The sequence below is a fragment of the Muntiacus reevesi genome, chromosome 4, assembly GCF_963930625.1.
Source record: "Muntiacus reevesi chromosome 4, mMunRee1.1, whole genome shotgun sequence".
NCBI lineage: Eukaryota > Metazoa > Chordata > Mammalia > Artiodactyla > Cervidae > Muntiacus > Muntiacus reevesi.
Genome location: NC_089252.1, coordinates 111352994 through 111378471, shown reverse-complemented (window position 1 = coordinate 111378471; position 25478 = coordinate 111352994). Strand labels below are relative to the sequence as shown.

General features: G+C 42.1%; 1 protein-coding gene across 4 annotated transcripts; it reads right to left on the bottom strand.

Annotated features, from left to right (window-relative positions):
- Nucleotides 1–2079: 2079 nt before the first annotated feature.
- On the bottom strand, nucleotides 2080–22354 carry LZTFL1 (leucine zipper transcription factor like 1). Of its 4 annotated transcripts, XR_010663015.1 has the most exons (11): nucleotides 22213–22354; nucleotides 17367–17491; nucleotides 14993–15187; nucleotides 11449–11519; nucleotides 10323–10384; nucleotides 9211–9276; nucleotides 9046–9123; nucleotides 6454–6630; nucleotides 5598–5701; nucleotides 4221–4301; nucleotides 2080–3141 (listed from the first exon to the last, which is right to left on the bottom strand). XR_010663015.1 is itself a non-coding variant. In XM_065933876.1 (10 exons), the coding sequence occupies exons 1-10, from the start codon at nucleotides 22213–22215 to the stop codon at nucleotides 4283–4285; spliced, it is 900 nt and encodes a 299-aa protein (XP_065789948.1). In that variant the 5' UTR covers nucleotides 22216–22354; the 3' UTR covers nucleotides 3729–4282. The 4 variants fall into 4 exon arrangements, 3 of the variants coding, with proteins under 3 accessions (XP_065789948.1, XP_065789947.1, XP_065789946.1); XM_065933876.1 differs by lacking the exon at nucleotides 2080–3141 and having other exon boundaries at nucleotides 3729–4301; XM_065933875.1 differs by lacking the exons at nucleotides 2080–3141; nucleotides 4221–4301 and adding an exon at nucleotides 4328–5398 and having other exon boundaries at nucleotides 10323–10391; nucleotides 11459–11519.
- Nucleotides 22355–25478: the final 3124 nt, after the last annotated feature.

Genomic DNA, 25478 nt, shown 5'->3' with positions numbered 1-25478 from the left:
CTTTCGTAACTGTGTTCTAAAAGCCACCTTTACATTTGTAACTCACGACACTGTAGCTTCAGCCCCAACCACACCTTAATGTTTGGACTTGTATTGTATGTCTACCAACTACCCAAATCCCCATTTGGAGGTCAGGGAAGGGAGGCATCTCGAATTTGTGTAAAGAGAGTATCTAATCTTCAACTCCCAAGTGAAGTGCAGTAAATACTGGTTAAGGTATTCTAAGGTTTAGTTGGGTAGATAAACAAAATTGTGAGATAGCCTATGATGGAATATGACTCAACAATAATAGGAATGAACTACTGATACAGACACCAACATGGATAATCTTAAATATGTTTTGCTGAGTAAAAGAAGCCAGGCATAGAGGAGGACGCACTATGTGAGATCATATGAAAATTCTAAGAAAAGGCAAATCTAACCTATCATGAGAGAAAGCACATCAGTGGCTTCCCAGGGCCCAGGGTGGAGAAGACTAACTGGAGAGGGGCAGGAAGGAACTTGCAGGTGATGAAAATGTCTGTATCTTAACTGTGGTAGTGCATACACAGGTGACTGCATCAACCCAAATCCATCCAACAGGATCTTAAAATGCATGTATGTTATTGCTGTCAAGTTTACCTCAATAAGGTGATTAAAAGTAAGGTGGCTTATTTGTTTAGAATATATAATGATCTAAGTGGACTCGGCAGCAGGTCTAAAGATGTTACTTCTAAGTACCAAAACACATGGCAAGAACGTATTGTGGTAAGAGTGTAAATTAGTGTGGCCACTGCAGAAAACAATAGAGAGGTTCCTCAAAAAGCTAAAAACAGAACTGCCCAATGATCCAACAATTCCACTCCAGGGTATATATCCAGAAAAAAAACGAAAAGACTAATTCAAAAAGACACATGCATCCAATGTTCATAGCAGCACTACTAACAATAGCTGAGATATGGAAGCAACCGAAGTATCCATCCACAAACGGAGAAAATTGTAACACAAAGCCCTCAGAATGGGAGAAAATATTGCTAATGATGTGACCAACAGGGATTAATCTCCAAAATTTACAAACATCTCACATGGCTCAATGCCAAAGAAAAAACAAACCACCCAATCAAAAGAGCAGGCAGAAGGCCTATACAGACATTTCTCCAAAGAAGACACACAGATGGCCAAGAAGCACATGAAAAGATGCTCAACATCATTAATTAGTAGAGAAATGCAAATCAAAACCAAAATGAGGTATCACCTCACACCGGTCAGAATGGCCATCATCAAAAAGTCCACAAACAATAAACGCTGGAGAGGGGGTGGAGAGAAGGAAACCCTTCTACACTGTTGGTGGCAATATAATTGGTACAGCCACTGTGGAGAACAGTATGGAGGTTCCTTGAAGAAAAAAAAAGCCACCATAAGATCCATCAATCCCACTACTGGACGTATATCCGGAGAAAACCATGGTTCTGAAAGGATACAAGCACCCCAAGGTTCACTGCAGCACTGTTTACAACAGCCAAGACAGCGAAGCAACCTAAATGTCACTGACGGAGGAGTGGAGAAAGCAGCTGTGGTACGTACGTACAATGAAGTATCACCCAGCCATCAAAAAGAATGACAATGCCATCCGCAGCAACAGGGATGGACCTGGAGATTATCATACTAAGTGAAGTAAGTCAGAGACAAGTATCACATGGTCTCACTTATACGTGGTATCTAAAGAAATGATACACATGAACTTACAAAGCAGAAACACTCACAGGCTTAGAGAACAGACTTGTGACTGCCGGGGGGAGGTGGGGAGGGAGAGGGACGGCTGGAAGCTTGGGGTTAGCAGACGCAAACTATTGCCTTTAGAATGGGTGAGTAAGGCTCTACTGTAAAGCACAGGGAACTGTATGCAGTCTCCTGGGATAAACTATTAAATGGAAAAGAACATAAAAAAGTATACGCATGTGTGTGGCTAAGTCACTTTCTGTATAACAGAAATTAGCACAACACTGTAAATCAACTATACTTCAACATTAAATAAGTAAACATTTCTATAAACTCTTTTCAACTCATCAGAATGGAATAACAAATAGCAAAGGTTTTATCACATAGGATAACAAGTTCAATGTAGAGCAGTATTTTCCTTATGAGTTATATAAGCCATAAACAAATGATCATTAAACACTAATATGACTCAAAATGGATTATGAGGAAAAAATGAACACTTAAATTCTGAGCAGAGGAAATCAGCAACAAAAACCCTTTACATTTTATTTTTGTCCATAAAGGTCTGAGTCATAATTTAGCAGGAGCCTTGAGTATTTAAGCTAAACTAAAGTTGCACTGTGACAGCCACTGTGCCGTCTGTAGAGCTTAGTACACTGGAAGTTCAATCAGGGCTTGAGGCGACCTTCTTACAAATGCAAAATACAACAACTAAAAAGACTGTCTTAGTTAAATGAGATAAGACTAGGAAAATGTTAAGAAAAAAAAACTTCACTACTGCATTTTGCTAAGCACATGAGTTACTCACAAACACTGACACAAGCAGGCACAAAAAGTATTTATATGGTGAAGAATCATCCTGTTAATTTATGCCAAGGAATGTCACGTTTGTTTATCTTAATGCAGGGCATAGTTAGGTTTTATGGTATCATAAAGACTTTTGATTTATTATTGAGCTGGATATACAGAACATTTCAAAGGTGCTATCAAAAAAGAAAAAAATACTAAGCTGAAATTCTACCTAGTGACATAGGTTTTTCAACATAACTTTCTCCCCTATGCATCAAACTAAGGTAAGAAGAAAATACATGGTTTTTAAAAGATACCAAGCCATTTAAAAAAGAGTCTGTTTCTGAATTTAATAGAGCATTCTGGCCCATTGAATAATGGCATAGTTTTTGGAGAGAGAGTGAATTCTGGCCTAGAGAAGTGTGGTGTGTGACTGGAATACTCAGTGGAAGCTCTAAAAGGACCCAGACCCCAGGGCGTGCCCGCACAGCGAGGGCCAGGCGAGGAGTGACCACGCAGGCGGGGCTGCTCAGGACGGGCTTCCTCCCTCACTCCCCTCACTCAGCCAACTTTTAGAGACTGCCTTCTGTGTCCTTTCAGGGGGACGTTATCTTACCCTTTGTCATTTGCTCCTTCAGTATTTTAATATAAAACCTACAAGAAAAACAACAAATTCAAGGCTAGTATTAAAAGCTTGAATAAAAATAACAAACCTTTTCCTCGAATCAGTAAACTCTTCCTGGTGAACAGAATCTTGTGGAAGTGGGAATGATTACTTTCTAAATAATGTGTTAAAAGTAAGTACTTTCCTTCTGAAGCATTAATGCTTTATGAATGTTATTTTTGTTTATCCTTATAGTATATTGTTGCATTATGCAAGTACAGATACCTAATTTCTAATGATTTATCCCAAAACATAAACAAGAAAAAGCAGGCCAATGGAAATATAATCAAAACCTCTTGAAAATGAAGTTACTATAGATGTACCTAAGTAAATATAATCAAAAGTTGAATCTCAAGTCTAGTAACTGATTCTATGTTGAATAGAGATCTTTTAAAAAGTGTTCTCATTCAACACATAATTTCATAGAATATTCTGTAAACTGAAGTATAAGATTACATTTATTCTGAGTCCAGATACTTTATTAACTGTAGAAGTACAAGGATGCCTCTGTCTTCTTCATCAGTAACACAGACTTATGATAAGGTATGCTGCAAAAAATGTCTGACTGAAGAGTTAATCAAATCCTCATGTTCACTTTTAACTTTCATTATAATTGGTAAAAATGATGCCTATAATAGATGGCATTCACATTTTCAACAAATTTATATATATTTTTTGATGATCACATAGAGAAAACAATTTAGATTTCATTTTTAAAAATAAGGTTTATTTATAATAAACTATCTTTAATAATTCTATATTTTTATTCTAGGGAATGCACAACTGTAGACAAAGCTAGCTTTAACATTTATTGAAAAGGTGTACTCTTTATATGAATGCAAAACAATAAGTCTTTCTTTACTATAAAGAATTCTCACTGCATTTGAACTAAGAATCTGGAGCACTCGCAGAGAGGAGTTTGGGACGACCAGCCAGAATCAGTCAGGAGGTTTTCTCTCTTCTCAATTAGGTAACTGAAATAGGCACTCTAGCTCTAAATATCATAAGCAAAGTCTAAATCTTAGAAAAATAAACAGAGGGAATATAACAAACTGCTTCAAATACATGCCTGAGGTGAGAAAGGGCTTGTACTTTCATATTGTGGCAGCTTCCAGATGAAATCATCAGTTTTTAATCTTCAGGTTCATATCTGGAAAGAGATATGTATTTAATTAAGAGCATAATGTCAACTGTTGTACCAAATGAGTTTACCTGAAACACTTCCAGTGACTAAGCCAGTAACGTTGCATCCTTCATCTAAAATCACTGCTGTGGTACAAGTCAGATTCTTTCAACGCTTGATGGGGGTGAGTAGGATGATTCCTTCTGCAGCTGGAGAATGGACCAGATAACCACTGACATACCATCAGGCTCCAAGTCTCTACTACATGTGGCATCTACACCCGTGTCAGCTTAGTAGACTGTTGTCTAATCGAAGGTCTGATGGACACAAACAGCTGATGTGGCCTTGTGAGTACAAGGTTAACCAACCCCCTTCTCTAAGGAGAAGTCTGATCTGGGATTCACTTCTCAGCTCTGGTGCCCCGGAACTCTGATAAAGGTAAAATGTCAGCTGAGTTTCCAGGCAGAACCACTGATGGCAGAAATGACCCTGATTAGAAGACTCCATCTGGACCACAAGAACTGTGGCCAACCATACATCCACGGCAGAAACCAGGGCTTAGGCTTCCCCATGTGCAGTGAGTTCTTGGACACATCCCTGCCAGAGCATCACCTAACTGTACCAGAGACACCGCTCCTGCGTGGGGCATGGACTTCTAAGGCACGCTGGCTCTGGCAGCCACACACGGATCTCATTTTGTAGCACCTGAACTGTCATGTGGGGGCTTCTCTGGTGACTCAGATGGTAAGTAATCCACCTGCCAATGCAGGAGGTGCAAGAGACTCAGGTTTGATCCCTGGGTTGGGAAGATCCCCTGAAGAAAGAAAGAGCAACCCACTCCAGTGTTCTTGCCTGGAAAATTCCAGGGGCAGAGGAGCCTGGCAGGCTACAGTCCACAGGGTCACAAAGAGTCAGACACAACTGAGCAATTAATTAAACAATGAAAGAGTCACGTGGGAGCACAGTATGAACAGACCCTGGGCTGCAGCAAGGACACCGCTGAGCAGAAATGCCTGGCACGGCCCCGTGCGCTTGCTGAGGTGTCTGTCCAACATCCAGCCGAGAGAATCCAGGGCAAAAGCAGCCCAGTGTGGCCCTGAGTGACTCTAGAGGTCCAGCTGAACCTGAGAAGAAACCCCAGTGGGTGTGACGAGTGAGGCCTGGCCAGAGCCCCTTTGTCTTCCCCAAACACAGGCTGCCGGACTGAGTGACAAAGCAAGTCCCCACTGGCCTGACCTCTCCAGACACGAGGTTAGACTTAATGAAGGACAGACATCAACCCAGCAGGGGGACAATCCAAGGGGCGGGGTCGGCACAGCTTACTTCGCCAGACGTTTCCTCAGGTCTTTGATCTGGTCATTCTTCTTGGTAAGAATCTCCTTCATGTTTCGGTAAGCTGCTGTTTGTTGGAATTTCTTCTCTAATTCCTGCAAAGGGAAAAATTTCAATCCGTTAACAAGAAATATTTAGGAAAGAAAGAACACATCTGATGAAAATATACATTTTTGCCCTCATTTACTAATACTCTGTTTATTTTCTAATTTATTTCTAATGTATTTATATAAAATTAAGACTGTTTCAAACTAAAAATACATTCTTTCAAGTGAGAAGCCAATAAAAAGGTAACATTTCCCAAGTACAATATTAACAAATAACTCAAACATACTATGCCCCAGACATGGGAAATCTATTTGAAACAGTAAATTCATTTTCAGATAAAATCTATCTGAGCTTGTCTACAAGCTCTTCTTTCTAAATCCCAAAGTAGTGCCAGTATTTTAAGAAGAGGATTTTAACTTTAATTACATTCTTAAGAGTCTAATCCCTAACGTGAAAAGAATAGTTCTCTGCATACTGCTTGTAAATTAAGAAACAGGGACAGACCCCTTCAGAAAAACACCACCCACTCCTCTGCCAGACTATAAATGGCATGATTAGGAAAAGCAACATGGGGGTGCAGGGTGGTGGGTGTAGGCATACAACAGGAAGGAGTACAGGCTTTTTATTACTACAGATATTCAAGTGTCAAAGAACAATCTTTTTACCAAAAGTGGTAAATCTTTTAGAACACAAAGTGCCTAGTATCTTGAGAAAAAATAAAGTGAATCTGCAGTTGTTCACATTTCCCTTAGTTACACTGCACTCATCACTTAATGGGATGTGGACGGACAAACCTGACCTTTTCAGCCATGCTCAGCTGCTCTTGCACCCTGAGTAGGTCATGCTTGGCCGTTGCTAGATTCTCCTCCAGGGATTTCTGGTTTTCTGTCTGGTCATTAAGTGTCTTCTGAAACTCACTCTTTAAAGCAGCAACTGTGTTTCCCAAGTCACTCAAGTCTTGGGCCTTTATAAAATCCTATGAAAAATATGCACATCCACATAATTTCAGGCTGACATCCTAAATAGTAACAGCTTTAGATTCAACACCTCATCGATGGAAAGAGAGGAGGCCGTGTGTTGCATACACACGCCAGCTTCCCTCGCCGCTGCAGTCCTGAGGGTCACTCGGCACCCAGTGCATGGTGTCCTGCACACACACACAGTCACCCAGCGGTCACTGATTTCCAAGTATGTCAAATATGATTTATGAGCTGTTGGGATTCCAAAAGAAGAACAAGAGAGGTGAGATCCTAAACTGGACAAGGCTGTGTTTCCCACAGTTGGGGTGGCAAGCAGGTTTCATTACTGAAAAGTCAAGGTAGAAGACACCCTGGTGAGGGGCTTCCCTGGGGGCTCAGTGGTTCAGAATCCGCCTGCCGATGCAAGAGACAGGGGTTCGATCCATGACCTAGAAGATCCCACACGTAACCGAGCAACTAAGTCCGTACACCACAATTCTAGAGCCCGGGAGCTGCAACTACTGCGCCCACATGCCCTAGAGCCCAAGCTCCACAACAAGAGAAGCCACTGCGATGAGAAGCCCAAGCTCCACAACAAGAGCAGCTCTGACTCGCCGCAATTAGAGAAAAGCCCGCGCCTCAGTGAAGACACAGCACGGTCAAAAAACTCCTGGTGAAGAATTCTGAGTGATACAGATGGAAACATAATAAAATTAATCAATTTATATTAAAAATGTAATAGACATGTTTCACAGTATTATGGGAGCCTAATTAATGCTTACTGAGTACATAGCTTGCTACATTTATAAGACTAAGTTTTTTATCTTAATTTGATATAAACATATTCGTACACTTTGCCTGTGTAATATAAGCAGCTGGATCTTCTCTCTACTTAGATCATGCTTTTTACCAGATACAGTTTTTTATGTAAAGAAGAGCAATATTAATAAGACAGGAAAATGGTCTATAATTGCTAACTATGAAGATGAAGCACTAGTATCAACAAAAGAAAAATTCCTTATTTTTAAAACCTGGTCTTGAAAAAGATTTTATTTCACTGTATCTCTGTCTCTGTATGCATTTTCCTTTTGCCAAATCTTAAAAAGTAAGATTGGAGCAAAGTCTTCAATGGCTTGTAAAACAAATTTATCATACAAAAATGCAACTGTTTTACTTTTGAGAAATTACACAACTGTTCCAGAGTATTCAGCTGTTTTATAAATTTATGGTCCTTGGTATATAATGATTGAAAATCATATATATTTCCTTACATTTTAGCCATGTAAGAAGTATCCTTTTATTTTAAAGAACTATCTACAGATGAAATAATGTAATGTCTGAAATTTGTTTCAAAAAACCACGGGGGAGAAGAGAAGAAAGTGGAGGTTAACATGAAACAGGCTGGCCATGCCTTGGTGACTGAGTGGTAAAGCTGAGTGATGAGTACCTGGGTTACATTACACTAGTCTCTCTATTCTTACATGTTTGACATTCTCCACAGAAAAAGGGTAACCAACATCTAATGAAGCAAGTTTAGGGATTGTTTAGTAGACATTTACAATGGCACTAAGCCCACGAGGAAAGTCAGTGCTGCAATGAAGATTCGGTCAAACAGCCCCGCTGACGGGGTCCTACCACAGCATCTCATCTCGATGCAAAGGCCACATGAGGCAGAACGGTGCCCACGATGACTACCAGGGTGGAGCCGGGCTCGGTCACTCCACTCAGACAAACCTGGAGAACTTTAACACTGAATTTCACTATTTTACACAAGCCCTGCTAGATACAGATGGATCTGAAGATGCACAACTAATAAATTCATTTTATCATACTCCTGAAGGGAAATTTAAGTAGAAATAAGTTCTGTGTAATAAAACCCAAATTCAAAACCCTTGTGGTGCAGTGGTAAAGAACCCGTCTGTCAATGCAGGAGACCTGGGGTTTGATCCCTGGGTCGGGAAGATCCCCTGGAGGAGGAAATGGCAACCCACTCCAGTATTCTTGCCTGGGAAATCCCATGGACAGAGGAGCCTGGTGGGCTACAGTCTATGGACTTGCAAAGCCTCGGACAGGACTTAGCGACTAAACCACAATAACAAATCCAATTAACTAAGAACTCTTCCATTCTTCTCTCTTTCCCATTGGAATTGCAATGGGAAACTGAAAGGAAAAGAACTTAAAAAAATTAAGCAAATCTTAGATGCCCATGGGCTCTGGGACCGTGAAGCACGTGAGCCATGGATGTGCCCCCACTGCCCTCAGCAGGCGCTCACGTGGCCTTTCCTGGGCAAGTCTGTCTCGATGCAGGACAACGGTGGTGGCCTCCGCCTCAGGGAGTGGCCGGTGGTGGGGCATAATAGTAACTAAGACCTCATGTAAGCTTATAACTTGATTCTAGCTGGAAAATGTGAGAAAGCTGAGACTGATTTCACCTTCTGATTCCCCTGCTCAAGCTGTAAATCCTGCAGTGCTCTTTCCAGCTTTGATTTCTCATCCAACGCATTTGTTGCCTAAAATCAAGAGTAAACAGGAAACATTCAATATTTAGTCTGTAAGTAATGCTTTCAATACTTTTCTTTTAAGTATTTCTCAGTTACCTGTGATTCAATGGTCTTCAGTCTTGACTTCAATCTCTCATTCTCTTCTTGAAGTCTTATAATTTCCTTTGTGAGTAAATTCAAGTTTTACTATGTTAGCCAGAGTACTTTTCATCCTTGAAGTTACTTGTTTCACTCATACATTTAATTTTTAAATTACACAGAAACTCCAGAGTCTGCATGCCCTGGCTACTGGTAACATCCCAGTTTTACCCAGCCCACCAGCCTCAACATCTATGAGTCATCTCTGGCTCTAAGACTTCTAGTTCCTTCCTTCACAGTCTCTCAGACTTTTTTCAGCCCTCTATTCTCAGCCTTTTCCCAAAGTCCCCTCTCTGCCATCTCTCACCCAGCTGATCCTGAGACTCTTGGTCTGTTCTTGGCCTACACAGCATGGCACTTGCCACTTATCCTCAAAACACAACCACCACCAATCCACACCCTGTGTCCTGCCCCTAAACGGTGTCTATGAGTGGAGGCCCAAGGCCCTCGCTCGTTAGCAGCCCCACCACGAACGTCACCTGTCCATGCAGTCTCATCATGCCCCAGCACACATCGCTGCCCAGCAGAGAGTCTGCACTCTGCTCCAAGGCATGCCAGCCTCCGCTCTGCCTTGGACTGCTGCCCACTCTGTCCCCGCCTGGCCCTTCTCTCCTGACAATTCACTGTATCTTCGCCTTCCAGCCCAGCCTGGGTACCACCGTACCCAAGAGCCAGTCCTCCGCCACTCTCATCCACATGGCACTGTGTCTTCTCTGCCGCCCTGTGGCACAGGGGTTAGCAGTCTCCTCCTCCATTTCTAGAATGTTAGTTATCCCTTCCCAATGAGACCGGAAGGTTTTGAGGGCAAAAGGCCAGGTATTACTTTTCTTTTTATGTAACAACATCTAGCATAATGTTGAAAACACAAGAGTCATGACAAATAGCTGTATATTGGTAATTATTTTTTATAAACCTCTTACTAAGTACCATTAAGGACAACTACTTTTGACAGACTAATTACCCTCAGTGGACAGAAGCCGGACCTTCCACCCCAGTCTCCACCTAGAGCTATGCAGGCAGCCAGCATACATCCTTAGAGTTCCCATTTCTCAAAGTGATGGCAACATTACCTTGTTCAGGAGTTCTGCTGCTCCACCTTCATGAAGTGGAGCAAGTTTTGGCTTCATGCTGTCTATGAACTGAAATGAAACAAAAAAACCAAACTGAAATCACCACCAAATAAAGTACCTGTAATCACTGAATCTTTGTACTTTCTAAGCGGAAGACACTGTGCAAACCTATCAAAGGGATGTCAGCCAGACATTCATTGGTTTGCTTCTCTACTACAGACCAGTGCTTAGGACAGAGCCTGGCCTACAGTGCCCAACGAAAGTTAGATAAAAATGAAACCCATCCTCCTTGTATCTTAAACAAACAAACAAAACAAACAAAACAAACCGGCAGAAGAGAAAGGTGGGAGGGATGGTAGTCAAAGCCAGAGCAGATAAAGATCCTAGTACCTGGGGACTGAGGTTTTATACTGTGGGAGCTGGAAGCTAGATTTCTGCACGAACTCCCCAAAACTGCAATAATGATGAGGATTTAGGTAAACTACACTGCTGATGAGTGACTTGACACAGCTTGATACATACATTCTACAATATGTATTAAAGCAAAAGAATTCATGTCCTCTGAACCAGAACTTAGCTAGAGCTAAGTTCCCAAGGAACAATCAGAAAACTGTTTTGTATGTGTATGTTCATGGATTCATCTCGGTGGTATTTTACTATGCAACGCCAGAGTATTCGTGGTACATGCACACAATGGAAGATAATAAGACTGCAGATAATAAGACTGATTAAAGAGAGAAGCTGCAGATAATAAGACTGATTAAAGAGAGAAGCAGGTCATGATGAGTACTGTTTGCACTTGAGAGATGAGGAGAACGAGACTCCGTCGCCTCAGTCACATAGCTGGGGAGTGACAGTGCCTGGATGTCCGAGTGAAGAGCTTGCACAACTGGGAGGCAGGGGGGCTGAAGGGGCGTTGTGAGTATGTGCATGCATGTGTGTGAGAGAGCAGACAAAACAAGTTCTTCATAGTAACTTCCAAAGCTTTGCTTTTGCCTAAAAATCCACAAGGGAACTTTTGAATTCTGGTCTTGAGCTGAATGCTTTTCCTTCAGAGTTCTCACTTCAGCATCTGAATGTTCTAAGCAATTTGAGGATGTTAAACAGTGGCTATTAAGATATGGACCAAAAATTACCTTTTTATTTGAAGATGTAAATTCCGCTTTTTCAAATTCTGCAACTTGCTCTAATAATTCTCTTGAAGATAAAAGAAAATACAAAAAAATAATTGTTTAGAATAGATTTGTATCATACACACAAGACAAATAAAAACACTGGTACCAACCTATTATATGCCAGAGACAACAGAGCAAGATGAACAAAACCTTGTCACGTCAAAAATGGTATAGTTACTAAACGCAGACGAATGAAGTTCCATGCACTAAAATCTGAATTTCCATAGCACCTATTATTTTGTACTTACTGAGTGTACAATATAATTGCCATAAATAAACTACAATGTTAATATAACATGTCTGAAGTTTGTAGTCAACACTGTACTTTTGAAGTGCTAAAGGGAAATTGAAGAAAGTAGGGAAAACCACTAGACCATTCAGGTATGACCTAAATCAAATCCCTTATGATCATACAGTAGAAGTGAGAAATAGATTTAAGTGACTAGATCTGATAGAGTGCCTGATGAACTATGGACAGAGGTTCATGACATTGTACAGGAGACAGGGATCAAGAGCTTTCCCAAGAAAAAGAAATGCAAAAAAGCAAAATGGCTGTCTGAGGAGGCCTTACAAATAGCTGTGAAAAGAAAAGAAGCAAAAAGCAAAGGAGAAAAGGAAAGATATACCCATTTGAATACAGAGTTCCAAAAAATAGCAAGGAGAGATAAGAAAGCCTTCCTCAGTGATCAGTGCAAAGAAAACAGAGGGAAACAATAGAATGGGAAAGACTATAGATCTCTTCAAGAAAATTAGAGATACCAAGGGAACATTTCATGCAAAGATGGGCTCAATAAAGGACAGAAGTGGTAGGGACCTAACAAAAGCAGAAGATATTAAGAAGAGGTGGCAAGAATACATAGAAGAAATGTATGACAAAACCCACTGAAATGTTGTGAAGTGATTGGCCACCAACTAATAAAATAATATTTAAAAAAAAAAAAAAAAGAATACATAGAAGAACCACACAAAAAAGATCTTCATGACCCAGATAATCACAATGGTGCGATCACTCACCTAGAGCCAGACATCCTGGAATGTGAAGTCAAGTGGGCTTTAGGAAGCATCACTATGAATAAAGACAGTGGAGGTGATGGAATTCCAGTTGAACTATTTAAAATCCTAAAAGATGATGCTGTGAAAGTGCTGCACTCAATATGCCAGCAAATTTAGACAACTCAGCAGTGGCCACAGGACTGGAGATCAGTTTTCATTTCCATCCCAAAGAAAGGCAATGCCAAAGAATGCTCAAACTACCGCACAATTGCACTCATCTCACACACTAGTAAAGTAATGCTTAAAATTCTCCAAGCCAGGCTTTAGCAATACATGAACCGTGAACTTCCAGATGTTCAAGCTGGATTTAGAAAAGGCAGAGGAACCAGAGATCAAATTGCCAACATCTCTTGGATCATCAAAAAAGCAAGAGAGTTCCAGAAAAACATCTATCTCTGCTTTATTGACTATGCCAAAGCCTTTGACTGTGTGGATCACAATAAACTGTGGAAAATTCTGAAAGAGATGGGAATACCAGACCACCTGACCTGCCTCCTGAGAAATCTGTATGCAGGTCATAAGCAAGTTAGAACTGGACATGGAACAACAGACTGGTTCAAGATAGGGAAAAGGGTACACCAAGGCTCTATATTGTCACCCTGCTTATTTAACTTAAATGCAGAGTACATCATGAGAAATGCTAGGCTGGATGAAGCACAAGCTGGAATCAAGACTGCCAGGAGAAATATCAATAAGCTCAGATACGCAGATGACACCCCACTTATGGCAGAGAGTGAAGAAGTAGTAAAGAACCTCTTGATGAAAGTGAAAGAGGAGAGTGAAAAAGCTGGCTTAAAATTCAACATTCAAAAAATGAAGATCATGGCATCTGGTCCCATCACTTCATGGCAAATAGATGGGGAAACAGTGGCTGACTTCATTTTTGGGCTCCAAAATCACTGCAGGTGGTGACTGCAGCCATGAAATTAAAAGACGCTTCCTCCTTGGAAGGAAAGTTATAACTAACCTAGACAGCATATTAAAAAGCAGAGACACTACTTTGCCAACAAAGGTCCGTCTTGTCAAAGCTATGGTTTTTCCAGTAGTCATGTATGGATGTGAGAGTTGGACTATTAAGAAAGCTGAGCGCCAAAGTACTGATGCTTTTGAACTGTGGTATTGGAGAAGACTCCCTTGGCGTGCAAGGAGATCCAAGCAGTCCATTCTAAAGGAGATCAGTCCTTGGTGTTCATTGGAAGGATTGATGTTGAAGCTGAAACTCCAATACTTCGGCCACCTGATGCGAAGAGCTGACTCATCTGAAAAGACCCTGATGCTGGGAAAGACTGAAGGTAGGAGGAGAAGGGGACAACAGAGGATGAGATGGTTGGATGGCATCACTGAGTCAATGCAGATGAGTCTGAGCAGACTCCGGGAGTTGGTGATGGAGAGGGAGGCCTGGCGTGCCATGGTCCACAGGGTCGCAAAGAGTCGTACATGACTGAGCAACTGAACTGAATTCAAAGGGTAACTGCTCTAATATAATATACATTGTTATCTGGTAGAGGTTCAAGGAACACTGGTTTTAATAGAATAGCCTGGAAAAATGGAATTAGTTCACATCTACTGAGTATGGTAAATTCTCAAGACAGATGGTTTCCACCTGAACATTTCCTCTTATTTGCAAAAGTATGTGGATGCTGACTATACAAAAGCTTTTATAGTGAATGGTGGTAACTACTCTTTTAAGCTTCTTAACAGGTCAATTTCTCAAAGTTTTCTCATTGATTACCTACTGACAGTTGGTGAAGCTAGATGGTTTCCTCCCCCACCCGAGGCCACAGCCAGGGATGCTCAGCACAGACCGTGAGCCGCGCTGCATCTGTGCTTAGCCAAATAGCCCCCGGGCTCATGTCAGTCTTTCCAGATGCCTGGCATGACTTTTCGCAGAGTATCAGTTTCACTGATTTTACCATATTTTTAAAATATAAGGGAGCTTTTTGATGTTGTTCAGATTACAAATCTTTCTAAGAAAACTTTCCAAGAAAACTTTCCCTATTTTAAAGATTGGTATATAATTTTAATGCAATTAATTTAGAAGTAAACTTCCCATACTACTAAGTGTGATTTGATGCTAGTTGAATTAATTTTTCAAATCTGTTTCATAACCTCTACTTCTTAGCAGACCTATCTCTAAAAACTTACTACGCTATTGATCAGGCTAACCAAAGCTACTATAAGGAATAATTACTAATCACCTTCAGAGCAATCTCATAGACCTCAGAGGCCTTCATCACACCTAGAAACAGTGGAAGCAGGGCGCTCTGAAGAGGACTCTGCGGGGCACCTAGGAGATGACTCACTAACTGGATGCTTTGCTGTCATCCTACCCAAATTTTCTCACACACTACGCTCAAGAAAAACAACAGCAGAGACAGTCACGAGCTTTCAAGTTCATGCTTGGGCCTCTATGGTCACAACTGTGGAAAAAGATATTACTACCTGTTTTCAAGTTCAGAGATGTCTGTCTGCAGCTTGAGGTACCACTTCTCGGCCTGTGAGAAAAGTTGCCGCAGAAGCAGCACGTTGGTGTGGGCCGTGTTGATGAGCTCAGACTCCACTTCGCTGTGGACCACAGACTGCAAACCATTCAGCACCTCGGAGACTTCATCGACGGTGAAGGTCTCCTCCACAAGCCTGAAAAACAACCACGGTCCAAAACCTCCGCGTAAACAACAAAAACCATTTACAATGAAAACAAAACTAAGAAGCCCCCAGCGTGTGTCATCGAAGGGGTGAAAAGGTTACAGTGAAAGTCTCTCTGGGAACTAGCTTCTTTATTCGTAAAACAGTTTGAAAATAGTTTAGATTCAATTAGTTTTTGAGGCTGGTTAAAGGATTAAACTGTGGCTCGCTCTTCAAATGTGCACATCCTTTCATACAAGTTATGTGCTCAGAAACAAGCCCCAAACTATCTAATTCTCCTTTAGCTTTTTGGTGAAAATTAGCTTTATCACATTCAATTATTTCATAAGTCGCCTGAGAGGTGTAATTCCTCCCTTTCTTTATATTAGTTGTCTAGCATTTCAAAGACCTTATAAGCTATTCACAAGTTAGTAAATGCCTATAAGAAAATTAGTGGTAATTATGTATTGTTTTTCTTAGCATCTTGAGACCTGAAAGAAAAAAAAAAATACCCTGAACTTAATTAAAGCTCCATAAAAACGAACATCATCAAAAGTATTAAAACCCCACTCTTTCACAGAGAATGTCTGGGTTGGAAGGGAACCCCAGAGGCATTTGCTTCAATCCCGTCACTTCGCAGATGGAACACAGGTTCAGAAGGTGGAGGTGATGTGCCCAGTGTCCCACTGGGGTGTGACTCAACCTCACAGTCACTTCCAGTAATCTCGGAAACATGCCCGACAACTGAACCCGTGAGAAAGCATCCATCCAGGCCTCCTACTGTTAGTGACAGTCTTCCAGCAACAGTCCTCCCCACTCCCTACCTCCATCCCCAAGGTCCTTTATCCTCAGACACTCAGTGGGTGAAGAGCTACAGCCCTGATGCCGGTCATCCCCTCCCTTACTCCAAAAAGAAGAAGGACACGTTGTGTCCACAAGGACACAATGCAGGGAGCCACACCAAACTCCTCTCATAGTTATACTCAAACTAAAATTATTTCATCTACCAAGCTTTAATGTTTTGCTTACCAAACAGAATTTAACAACTCTTAAGAACCCAGAAGTTTAAGTCCCTATTAAAAATATCAACAATCTTCCTGTATTCTTTAATAGAACAAACTAAATCTGTTTAAAAAATATTTTTTGTGGTTTTTTTTTTTTGAGCAACCCAAGGAATTTAACCACTCTTAAAAACCCAGAAGTTATTTCAGATTCAAGTCCCTATTAAATATATTAACAATCTTTCTATATTCTTTAATAAACCAAACTAAATCTGCTTAAAAATATGTTGATTTTTGAGCAACCCGAGTTCATTACTACGAACAGCAATTAAGGTACTCCAAACTTCAATGTGTAAAGTGAATAATGAAGTACCTTCTTTGGCTATCTCACAGTCTCACCAATCAGACTGCTGCTTTTATCTGCTGTGAGTCAGGAAGTCAGATTATCAGACTAGACTAATAAATTGAACAGATAAGTCTACAGCTGATGGTCTCTGCTACTGAGTGATGTTAGAGTTTACCACAGTTGCAGGTCACTTGGAGACCTTTTTTATTTATATCCTCACATTCAGGTGTGCCAAAATCTGACCCCCAAGCACCCTGAGGTCTCTTTATTATTCAGTCATTTTGACTGCTTCCCATTATCCTCTATCACTACATTTTCTATGGATTTTTATTATCTCTCATTACTGGTCCAACCAAACAAATTATCACCTCTTGCGACAAGTCAGCTAACAATTTTGGTACTAGTTAGCAAGCTTTTCATGGTTTCCTGCTGCTTTCTCCTCTTCTATTTCAATATAAAACTCTATAGGTGTTTTCTTGCTAAATGCCATGTCTTAAGGCTCTACTCTTTTAATTCATAATTCAAGTAATTAAAGTTCTGGAATCTCTACTACAGCAAGCCAATTATTAACCCAGCAGCACTCAACAATTTCCTGTCTGCCCTTCTGAAACTCTGCAATCCCTTAACTATCCTATGTGCATGTTTAATATCAGATTGCCCCCACCACAATCTGATTTCTTGAATTTCACATATCTGTTTACATGTAGCTGCTTGCAATGGATAATTGATTGTATCCTAGCAGTGGTTTGTATGGCCTCTGCTACAGCTGCCCCACACTGGCCACCAGAAAGGATGACTGTCACTTCCTTAGCATTCTAAGGGTCTCCTTAGCATTCTCTGATACCTGCTCTCCTTGAGGTCCTCAAAGCAGGAATCCACAGTTTTGAGTCTCAAGCCTCTTTTTGAGCGAGCAAAACGCATATAATTAATAACTTCATTTTGATGGTGCTCATTTAGACCCAACTCTGCCTGAAAGAGAGAAGTAATTTATTAGTCTTGAAAATATAATAAAGGAACCAGCAATGAAAACATACAGGCTCTTCTGTGGTGGAGACTGCTAAATGTCTACTAAATGCTGTTCTTTCCATCTTTCCAGACGCATGGTTGTTGTTTAGTCGTTAAGTCATGTCCAACTCTTCTGTGACTCCTGGACTGTAGTCCATCAGGCTCCTCTGTCCATGGGATTTCCCAGGCAAGGATACTGGGGTGGGTTACCATTTCCTTCTCCAGGGGATCTTCCTGACCCAGAGATCAAACCCACATCTCCTGCATTGACTGCCCAACTAGAAAACACTCTCCAGCACTCTTGAAGTCAGGTGTGATCACGTGACTACTTCTCAGCAACAGATGTGAACAGAAGAATGAAAGCTACTTCTAAAGCCTGGGCCTTAAGACATGGGGCACATGTCTGCCACACCCTATTTCTCTGAAACCTGGAGGTGAGACTCTGCTGAACCATGCAGACAGCACGTTGGCCTCGGGGCTGGGGGAGCAAGACGAAAGGGAACTGTACCCCGAATAACTTCATGGAGCAGCACAGACCCACATACCTGACATGAGCAGTGAGAAGGCTGTTAAGTGTGAGAGAGATAAACTTCTGTATTCTTTAAGGCACATTTTATTAAAAAAAAAAAATCTCTATTAGAGCAACTTAACCTTATTCCATCTCACATAGCCTTAAAAAATATATTTGGTTTTGAAGCAGCCATCAATTGCTTTTGATTTTCAACCAGATGAGAGCTTGACAACTATAAGCTAGAGACTGATGAAGTTCTTTTCCATGTTATAGCTACACTGAAAATTACAGAAGGAAATTATAAAATTGAACATCTAATGCAGGGGACTAAGTAAGTTAGAATTATCTTTAAGAATAATTTGATGTGTCACAGCCTTCTTATGGGAGACAAAGGTATATTTTGCAGTCCTCTTTTCCAGGCTTATCTCCTACTCTCAGCACACGGGGCTGCCTCCAACACTGTGGAGGACACCGCGAAGGTCACTGGGCGTGATCTCCTTCACCGTCTAAGCCCCTCACCGCGGCTTTGTTGCATCTACACACATCGTCACCTGTAGATGTAGAACATAAGACTACAAGGGCCGTGACCTTGTCCCTCTGGTTCCCTGAGTAGCCCCAGGACTCCTCACAGCGCCTGGCACACAGTGGACACGTGCCTGACAAATGAACTGAAAGAGCTCTTTCTTTTGAAGGTCATTCATGGCTTTAATCTGTTCGCTTTCAAACTCCTGGGGGACTTCAACCAATCACTTCTCCTCTCAACACTCTACAGAGGTTTCTTCGTCCCTTCAGACTATAGAGAAGGCTGCACACAAACCTCATTCGTGTGAAACCAGAACAAAACCATAGGTCCCCTCCAGCTACCACTGCAGTTCTCTAGCTCTCTTCTGCTCTTGTACCTCCACACTCTATATGCTGCTCCAACCGCCTTTGCAAAGCTCACCAGCAACTTAATAACAAGTCCAACTACTGTGGCTGAGGCTTTGCTGTCTGCTGACCTGCTCCATTCTCTGCCTGCTAACCCCACTTTCCCTTCTTGATCTCACTGGTAGCCTTCTCTTCTTGAGCTTGCCTCTTAAGCAGCTGCATTTCCCAGGATGCTGCCCTTAGACCCTTTCTCTTGTCACTCTATATCCTCTCCCGGATGACATCATCTCTTTCAAAGTGTTACCTACAAGCATCTCTCAAGTATCACAGGCTGGCCTACAAACCAGTACTCCCAATCACATGAATGGCTCTATCAAGTCTTTTTCTCCCCCATGTTATTTTTAATACTTCTGTTAAAGTTCAATAAGTTAAGAATTACCCAAGATACCATGACGCTCTCTAATGGTTACCTATCCGGTAAACTGCTAAGTGACTTCACTTTCAGTTTTCACTTTCATGCACTGGAGAAGGAAATGGCAACCCACTCCAGTATTCTTGCCTGGACAATCCCCGGGACGGAGGAGCCTGGTGGGCTGCCATCTATGGGGTCGCACAGAGTCGGACACAACTGACGCGACTTAGCAGCAGCAGCAGCAAACTGCTTCAAAGCAATCAGGTGAGGTATTTTGGCCAATGTAAACCAACACATTTGTGGTATGTACTTACATTTCCTGACTCTATCTTATTTGATTAAACTGGTAATTAACTTTCTGCCTTAGGGATAGACAATGTGAATAGAAATAAGGAAGAAGTTTCTTATGTTTTAGTTTACATGGATTGTCAGCCAACTCCTCGAACTATTTCAAATGTCAATGTCAAATTTCTAATTTCTAATGTTAAACATTAGAAACAGTAACGATGACAACATCTAAAAGTCATTCAGAAGTTACAAAGTGCCAGGCATGATCTCATTTAGTCCTCAATACAACCGTATGGAATACAACCCTATGAAAAAGTAAATATAAACCTACTTTACAGACAGAAAACAGATACAAAGAAATTTTCTTTTCTATGCTATTGAATTGGCAAGTAGGAGAGCAGAGATTTGAACCAGGAAATCTAACTCTGAAGTCCACACTGCTTTTCAAATCCTTTTTGGAAAAATGGCAGAATTTAAGTAAATAAAGAACACAGATATGTTACAGCTGAGTCGTGACTCACAAGAAGACACATCTCCACCAGGCATCTGAAATAAACCTCAATACCTACATTAGAAACGATGTTATCTCTATACTCAGAGAAGTGTCAGCAAGAATATCCTACAACTGGAAATCTCAAAATGATGCCACAATTTGCTAAAAAAAAAAAAAAAAAATCTCAGTTTCAATTATTTTTGCTTACAGTATTAAATCTATACTCATAAGCCCCCCACTCCCCAAACCCTTTCTCTAACCCCATTTCCCAAGATTCTACTGTTAAGAACACTCCTATTCAGTCAAATTGGTCTGCTTACCAGCCTTGAACATCCTACACTTTCACTCTCATTACCCCAATCCTTGACTAAAAGCACCTCTCCATTCCTATTCAAGAATCTGAATCCGACCCAGGGGTGTGCTGGTGAATGCTTAATGGGCATTGGTGAGGGTGGGGGTACGAAACTGATTAGCAGCCCTTGCAAATTTCCAGTGTAAAAACTCCCAGCATGGCTGGTTTCAAGCTATCAACATGTCACTGCACTGCAGAGGTGAGAACAAATGCATATAACTGGCTCTCAGAAGTATACGCATGCTCCAGAAAACCACCAAATTCCTACCCATCCTTCAAGAGCAAACCTTTTTTACCTACTCTGTGAAGCTTCCCAACATGTCCTCATTAACTCTAGTTATGCCTTCCTCCAAAAATAAGCACACAGGTGGATGAGATGGTTGGATAGCGTCAACGACTCAACTGACATGAATTTGAGCAAACTCCGGGAGATAATAAAGGACAGGCATGCTGCAGTCCATGGGGTCGAAAAGTCAGACATGACCTAGAAACTGAACAAAAATTATTATCTGTCTTTTTTTTCCCTTAGGTGTTGCTCTTTCAAGTAAACTGTAAGCTCATGACAGCATGAATCATTCCTTACACCATACAGTTTCCTCACATAGTGCCTTGTGCAGAGATAAGTGCCCAATGCATATCTATGCTCTTCTGTCAAGTAAAGACTGTCCCCAGACCAAGAAGAAAAAATTACTGAAACTGAGAATGAAACTCAGAACAAAAGACAGAAAAGTTCATCTAAAATGGATGGGAGTGAAGAAAGGGAGCGGAAATAAGCAGCTGATTTCAGTAGCAGAAATAGCATTAGCCTGGGAAATGAAATGACAGGCAGATAAGAATGCGAACAGAATGCAATTTTCTTGTGACGTCACCACCATTTTTTCAATTTTTTCATGATATTTTATGGAAACCAACAGAATGTGTGGGACGGGCTCCAAGAATGGTAGGAGATGGTTTGTTTCGTTAACTGTTGTACCCTCAGCTGCAAGAGTGCTTGGTAAACACCGTGGGCTAAAGAGGAATTCTGATTGCTTAAGTATTTCAGTAGCCTATTTCGGCGGTGCCCCCAACTCTGGATTCATCTTTTTTTTTCCTCAACACTTCAGTACTGTGTCTTGTTCTACGGACCGCTGCTGTTTAAGCTGGCATTCTATATCAGCTGGAATGACAAACGGGATTATGTTCTAGCATCCAGGAAAAACATGCCTTCTTTTGAACAGGTCAAAACACAAGGACTGTCACTCAAGTTTTCTCAGGTATAAAATGGGGCCTGGGGATTCTCGTATCACTCTCACGTAAGAAAGTTATATTCAATCACGTTCTTCCTCCTTGGCTCGTTAACATAATTAATACTGCCAAATGGTGTGTGTGTGGGGGGTATGTGTGTGAGTGTGTGCTCGAGCGCGTATAAACTTGGGAGTTTTTGGAATGGAACGAGAAACCCGTTTTGCGCCTTCTGCTGGCAGACGATTCTCTCCAGCTCTCTTCGCCAGCAACCTGAGGTGTGACTTGGCCTAAGCCCTTCCGGCAGGAGCGAGGAATGACGTGACGCTGCGGAGGGCGGCTGCTAGAAGAGGGCTCCACCAAGGATTATCCCGGTAGGGCTCCGGCCAATGTTAACAGCCTCTCGCACCCGGCGCAGCGTCCTCTCCTCAGAGAGGCCCAGGGCCGGACTAAGTTCCGCCGCAGGCCACGCCATCACTCCAACGCCGCGGCTCCGCGGCTCTCCTCGGCGCGCGGTGGCGCCGACAGGCCGGCTACTTACCATTGAGGCGGGGGGCAGTCAGCGGTCTGGAAAAGCGGGAGAGGCCAAGCTCAGCCTCACCAGGCCCGGGGTCGCAGAGAAACACTAGACCGCGCCAGACACTAGATTCGCGGAGGCAGGGCAGGTTGTTTAGGACCGTTGCTAACGGGAACAGACGCACGTGACTAGGGAGTTACACACTTTGATTGGTTCTCAAGATCACGCGACAGGAAGTGCCTCGTGACCGGCCAACCGCCGCATGCACATTTGCTCCTAGGCGCGGGAAGTCCCGCCTTCCCGCGCCACGCCGACTTCTGGAGCTGCCGCCGTTGCCAACGGCAACGGGAAAGGCGCGGCTGCCTGGCACCCAATCACAATCAAGAACCGCGGGGCATCCTAGCCAGCCTTGCTGCTCCGGCCTTGCCCAGCACTTTCTGTGGCCTGGCGGCCCGGACGAATGGCCGTTGCCTTGACTGCTGACTCCTGACCTTCCAACGGTCTCGTGGGGCGTCCCAGACTTAATTCTCTCCTCTCCAAGATTTCCTACTTGGCTGAAATAGGCTACCAGCACCAGAGCTGCCATATTCCTGGACAGAGCTTTGAACAACCCGCTCCCCACTGCTATTTTTTCTTCTTACATTCTTGGTAAAAAAAAAAAATATCTAATACAGCGCTTTTCCCCTTAAAAAACAAACAACAACAAAACCGCAAACGGAAACTGGTGAAAGAGCAGTGCATTTCAAACTGTTATGCCTAGAATCATCAGGGAATGTGTGTACAAATGCTTCACTGGCCTCACCTCCAGAAATCCTGAATCACGAAGTCAACCTTGGGTCTTTGGAATATGCAATTTTTACCGACATCCAGGGCTGACTGTGGACCACTCTTTAAGAAGCACTATTCTAGGGACCTCCCTGGTGGTCCAGTGGCTGGGACTCTGGACTCCCAATCAGGGGACATAGGTTCTATCCCTGGTCAGGGAATTAAGATCCCACATGCTGCATGGTGTGGCCAAGAAGACAAAAAAGAACCACTGTTCTAGAAGAGGCAGAGGTCTAGAAAGAGATGGATTATGTCAGCGGGGTGGAGGGAGTGTTGGGCTTGGTGGGTGAAAGCCAATGACTGGGCCTAGGCCATTCAGGGGGCATTGCAGAGGCTCAGAAGGCAGAAACACAAGCAAATACAATCACTGAGGAGGCAGCCTGTAAACTAGAAAGTGAGCTCCACATGATAGACACTGAAATGAGAAGGAGCACAGAACCAGAAGCCTTCTGAGAACCTGGGACACTCAAAGCTGGGGGAGGATGTTTGCCATTATCCCTATCTCGGGAACAGACAAGCTGGTGTAGATAATGCTTTGGGGGCTTAGGTTGATTTTGGCTACTACACAGTGCAACTTAATATGGGTCACAGTTGAAAAAAAAAAAATCACAATTGGAACCTAAAAATCTAGACAGGATTTTAGAGAGCTGGTTCCACCTGGTTCATTTATAGATGAAGAGATCGAGAGCCAAGGTCACATGTCCAAGGCTTTAGAGGACTAGGTGGGGGCATCTGAAGCTTGAGTCAGTGATGAAACTAATACAAATATGTTTCTAAACAGCAAAACCAGAAAGCAGGTGTGAACTATTCTGGTATGGTGCATATTCAATCATATTCTGGTTTCAAGAATTTCATTTTTCTTTTCATTTATCACCATATTTGTTTTATTTAATGTAAATTATGTACAGAGCTTAGTAATTTTCCCAAGGACTGAGCTCAATACTTTTTTAACTTGACACTTTAACTGCCAGAATAAAGTAGTAGCAGATAAATTCTGTAGAATAAAGCTTACTTACAAATGGATGATGTCTTTAGAAAAAAAGGTGGAGCAATGAAAACGTTTAGTAGTTAAGTGGTCCATACAGTAAAATGGAAGTAATTTAAATGGATAATTTTAAATTGAGACAAAGTAGGAGCTAGAAGGATATAATACTTTCAGATGAGGAAAGATAGCTCAGAAAAGTAAAGTGTCTTGGCCAGGAATAAGAGCAGCAGAACCAGGTCTGGAATTCAAATCTCTTGACTTCTTGGCAAGGGTTTCCTGACCATTTAGTTCCACCCAAACACAGGTGACAGAGCTTTTTCTTCCAAAGTTATCCCCACCCCTCTGTACATAAGGCCCTCACCCTCTGTGTAGGGGATCTTGAGTGTCCCATGACTGCTGAACAGCAGGGGGTGAAGGGGAAGTTCTTCTGTTTGGACGGGGGCATGGTTAGGAGTCCTTTGCTTGGATGATCCAGGAATGATATAAAGGCAGTTGCCCATGGAAGGATCTCAATCCTCAGGGACAAGAGGTTGCTCTGTGTGTCCCTGGAGCATTCCCGGGCAGGGAAGGATGGCCTGGCACCACTGGCTTGGCTCTGCGCAACTTGACTGGCCTCCCAGTAGTATCTGGGCAGAACCTCTGTCTCCCTGCAGGATCTGAAGGCAGGCTCTCATTCCAAGACCCACCCCACCCCCGCCCCCCGCATGATGACTCCCTCTAAGATCACTTAAAGTTCTGCTTTGCTATGCCATTCCTTACATTTCTGTTCAATGAGTGTTTGTCAAATTTGATAATAAGAGTTGCCATTATTTTAGTGCCTACACTAGGCTAGACATATTCCATTTCCATAATTAATCCTCAAAATCTTTAGTTTTTTTTCTTCCTATAATAGGTACTCACTGAATTCACCTAGAGAGAAGGTCACTTTACTAGATGCTGTGGATAAAGAAGGAGTTTCATAAACACTTTTAAGAAATTTAAGTAAACAGTTGTTCACCAGTTTGCATTTCTAAGGAAACTTAAGTGTATTTTCCTGCTAGCATATTCCCATGCTTACTGAGTGCTATTAATGCAGGGGAGTCAAAGCAGTGGGTGGATAATGCAAATATTTCATTGGCGAATATGTCTGGGGCTTGGTGGTTTTTTAAGTTGTTTTGCAAAGCTGCATCAGCTAGTGATTTTAACTTAAAATTCTACTTTAATCTAAAATCTTCTGTACCAAGGATTTTAACAATTTCACTGTTAGCCCATCTATCCAGCTGAGCTGAGTGTTATTACATAAGTTGTCTAAATAGAGTCAGCAAATATGAACATGTATTTTGGTCTTAAAGTGATGAATCTGGCTCATGAAAAGGCTGAACCCGTGCTGCTTACTAGCTTGTGTTGATTACCAGAACAAATAATTTGAGCTGTGAAGGAAAAGAGCTCCACCCTACTTTAGCTGTGAGTTTCTCAGCCTCCTTCTATTTTTTTTTCAATC

Excerpts from the sequence above, each read along its gene's own strand:
- LZTFL1 (XM_065933874.1), bottom strand. Across the intron at positions 10,385-11,448 it reads AAATAAAAAGGTAATTTTTG|ACAGCATGAAGCCAAAACTT; the intron begins GTCCATATCTTA and ends TTCAGTTCATAG. Across the intron at positions 9,124-9,210 it reads TGAAGACCATTGAATCACAG|GCAACAAATGCGTTGGATGA; the intron begins GTAACTGAGAAA and ends TCTTGATTTTAG.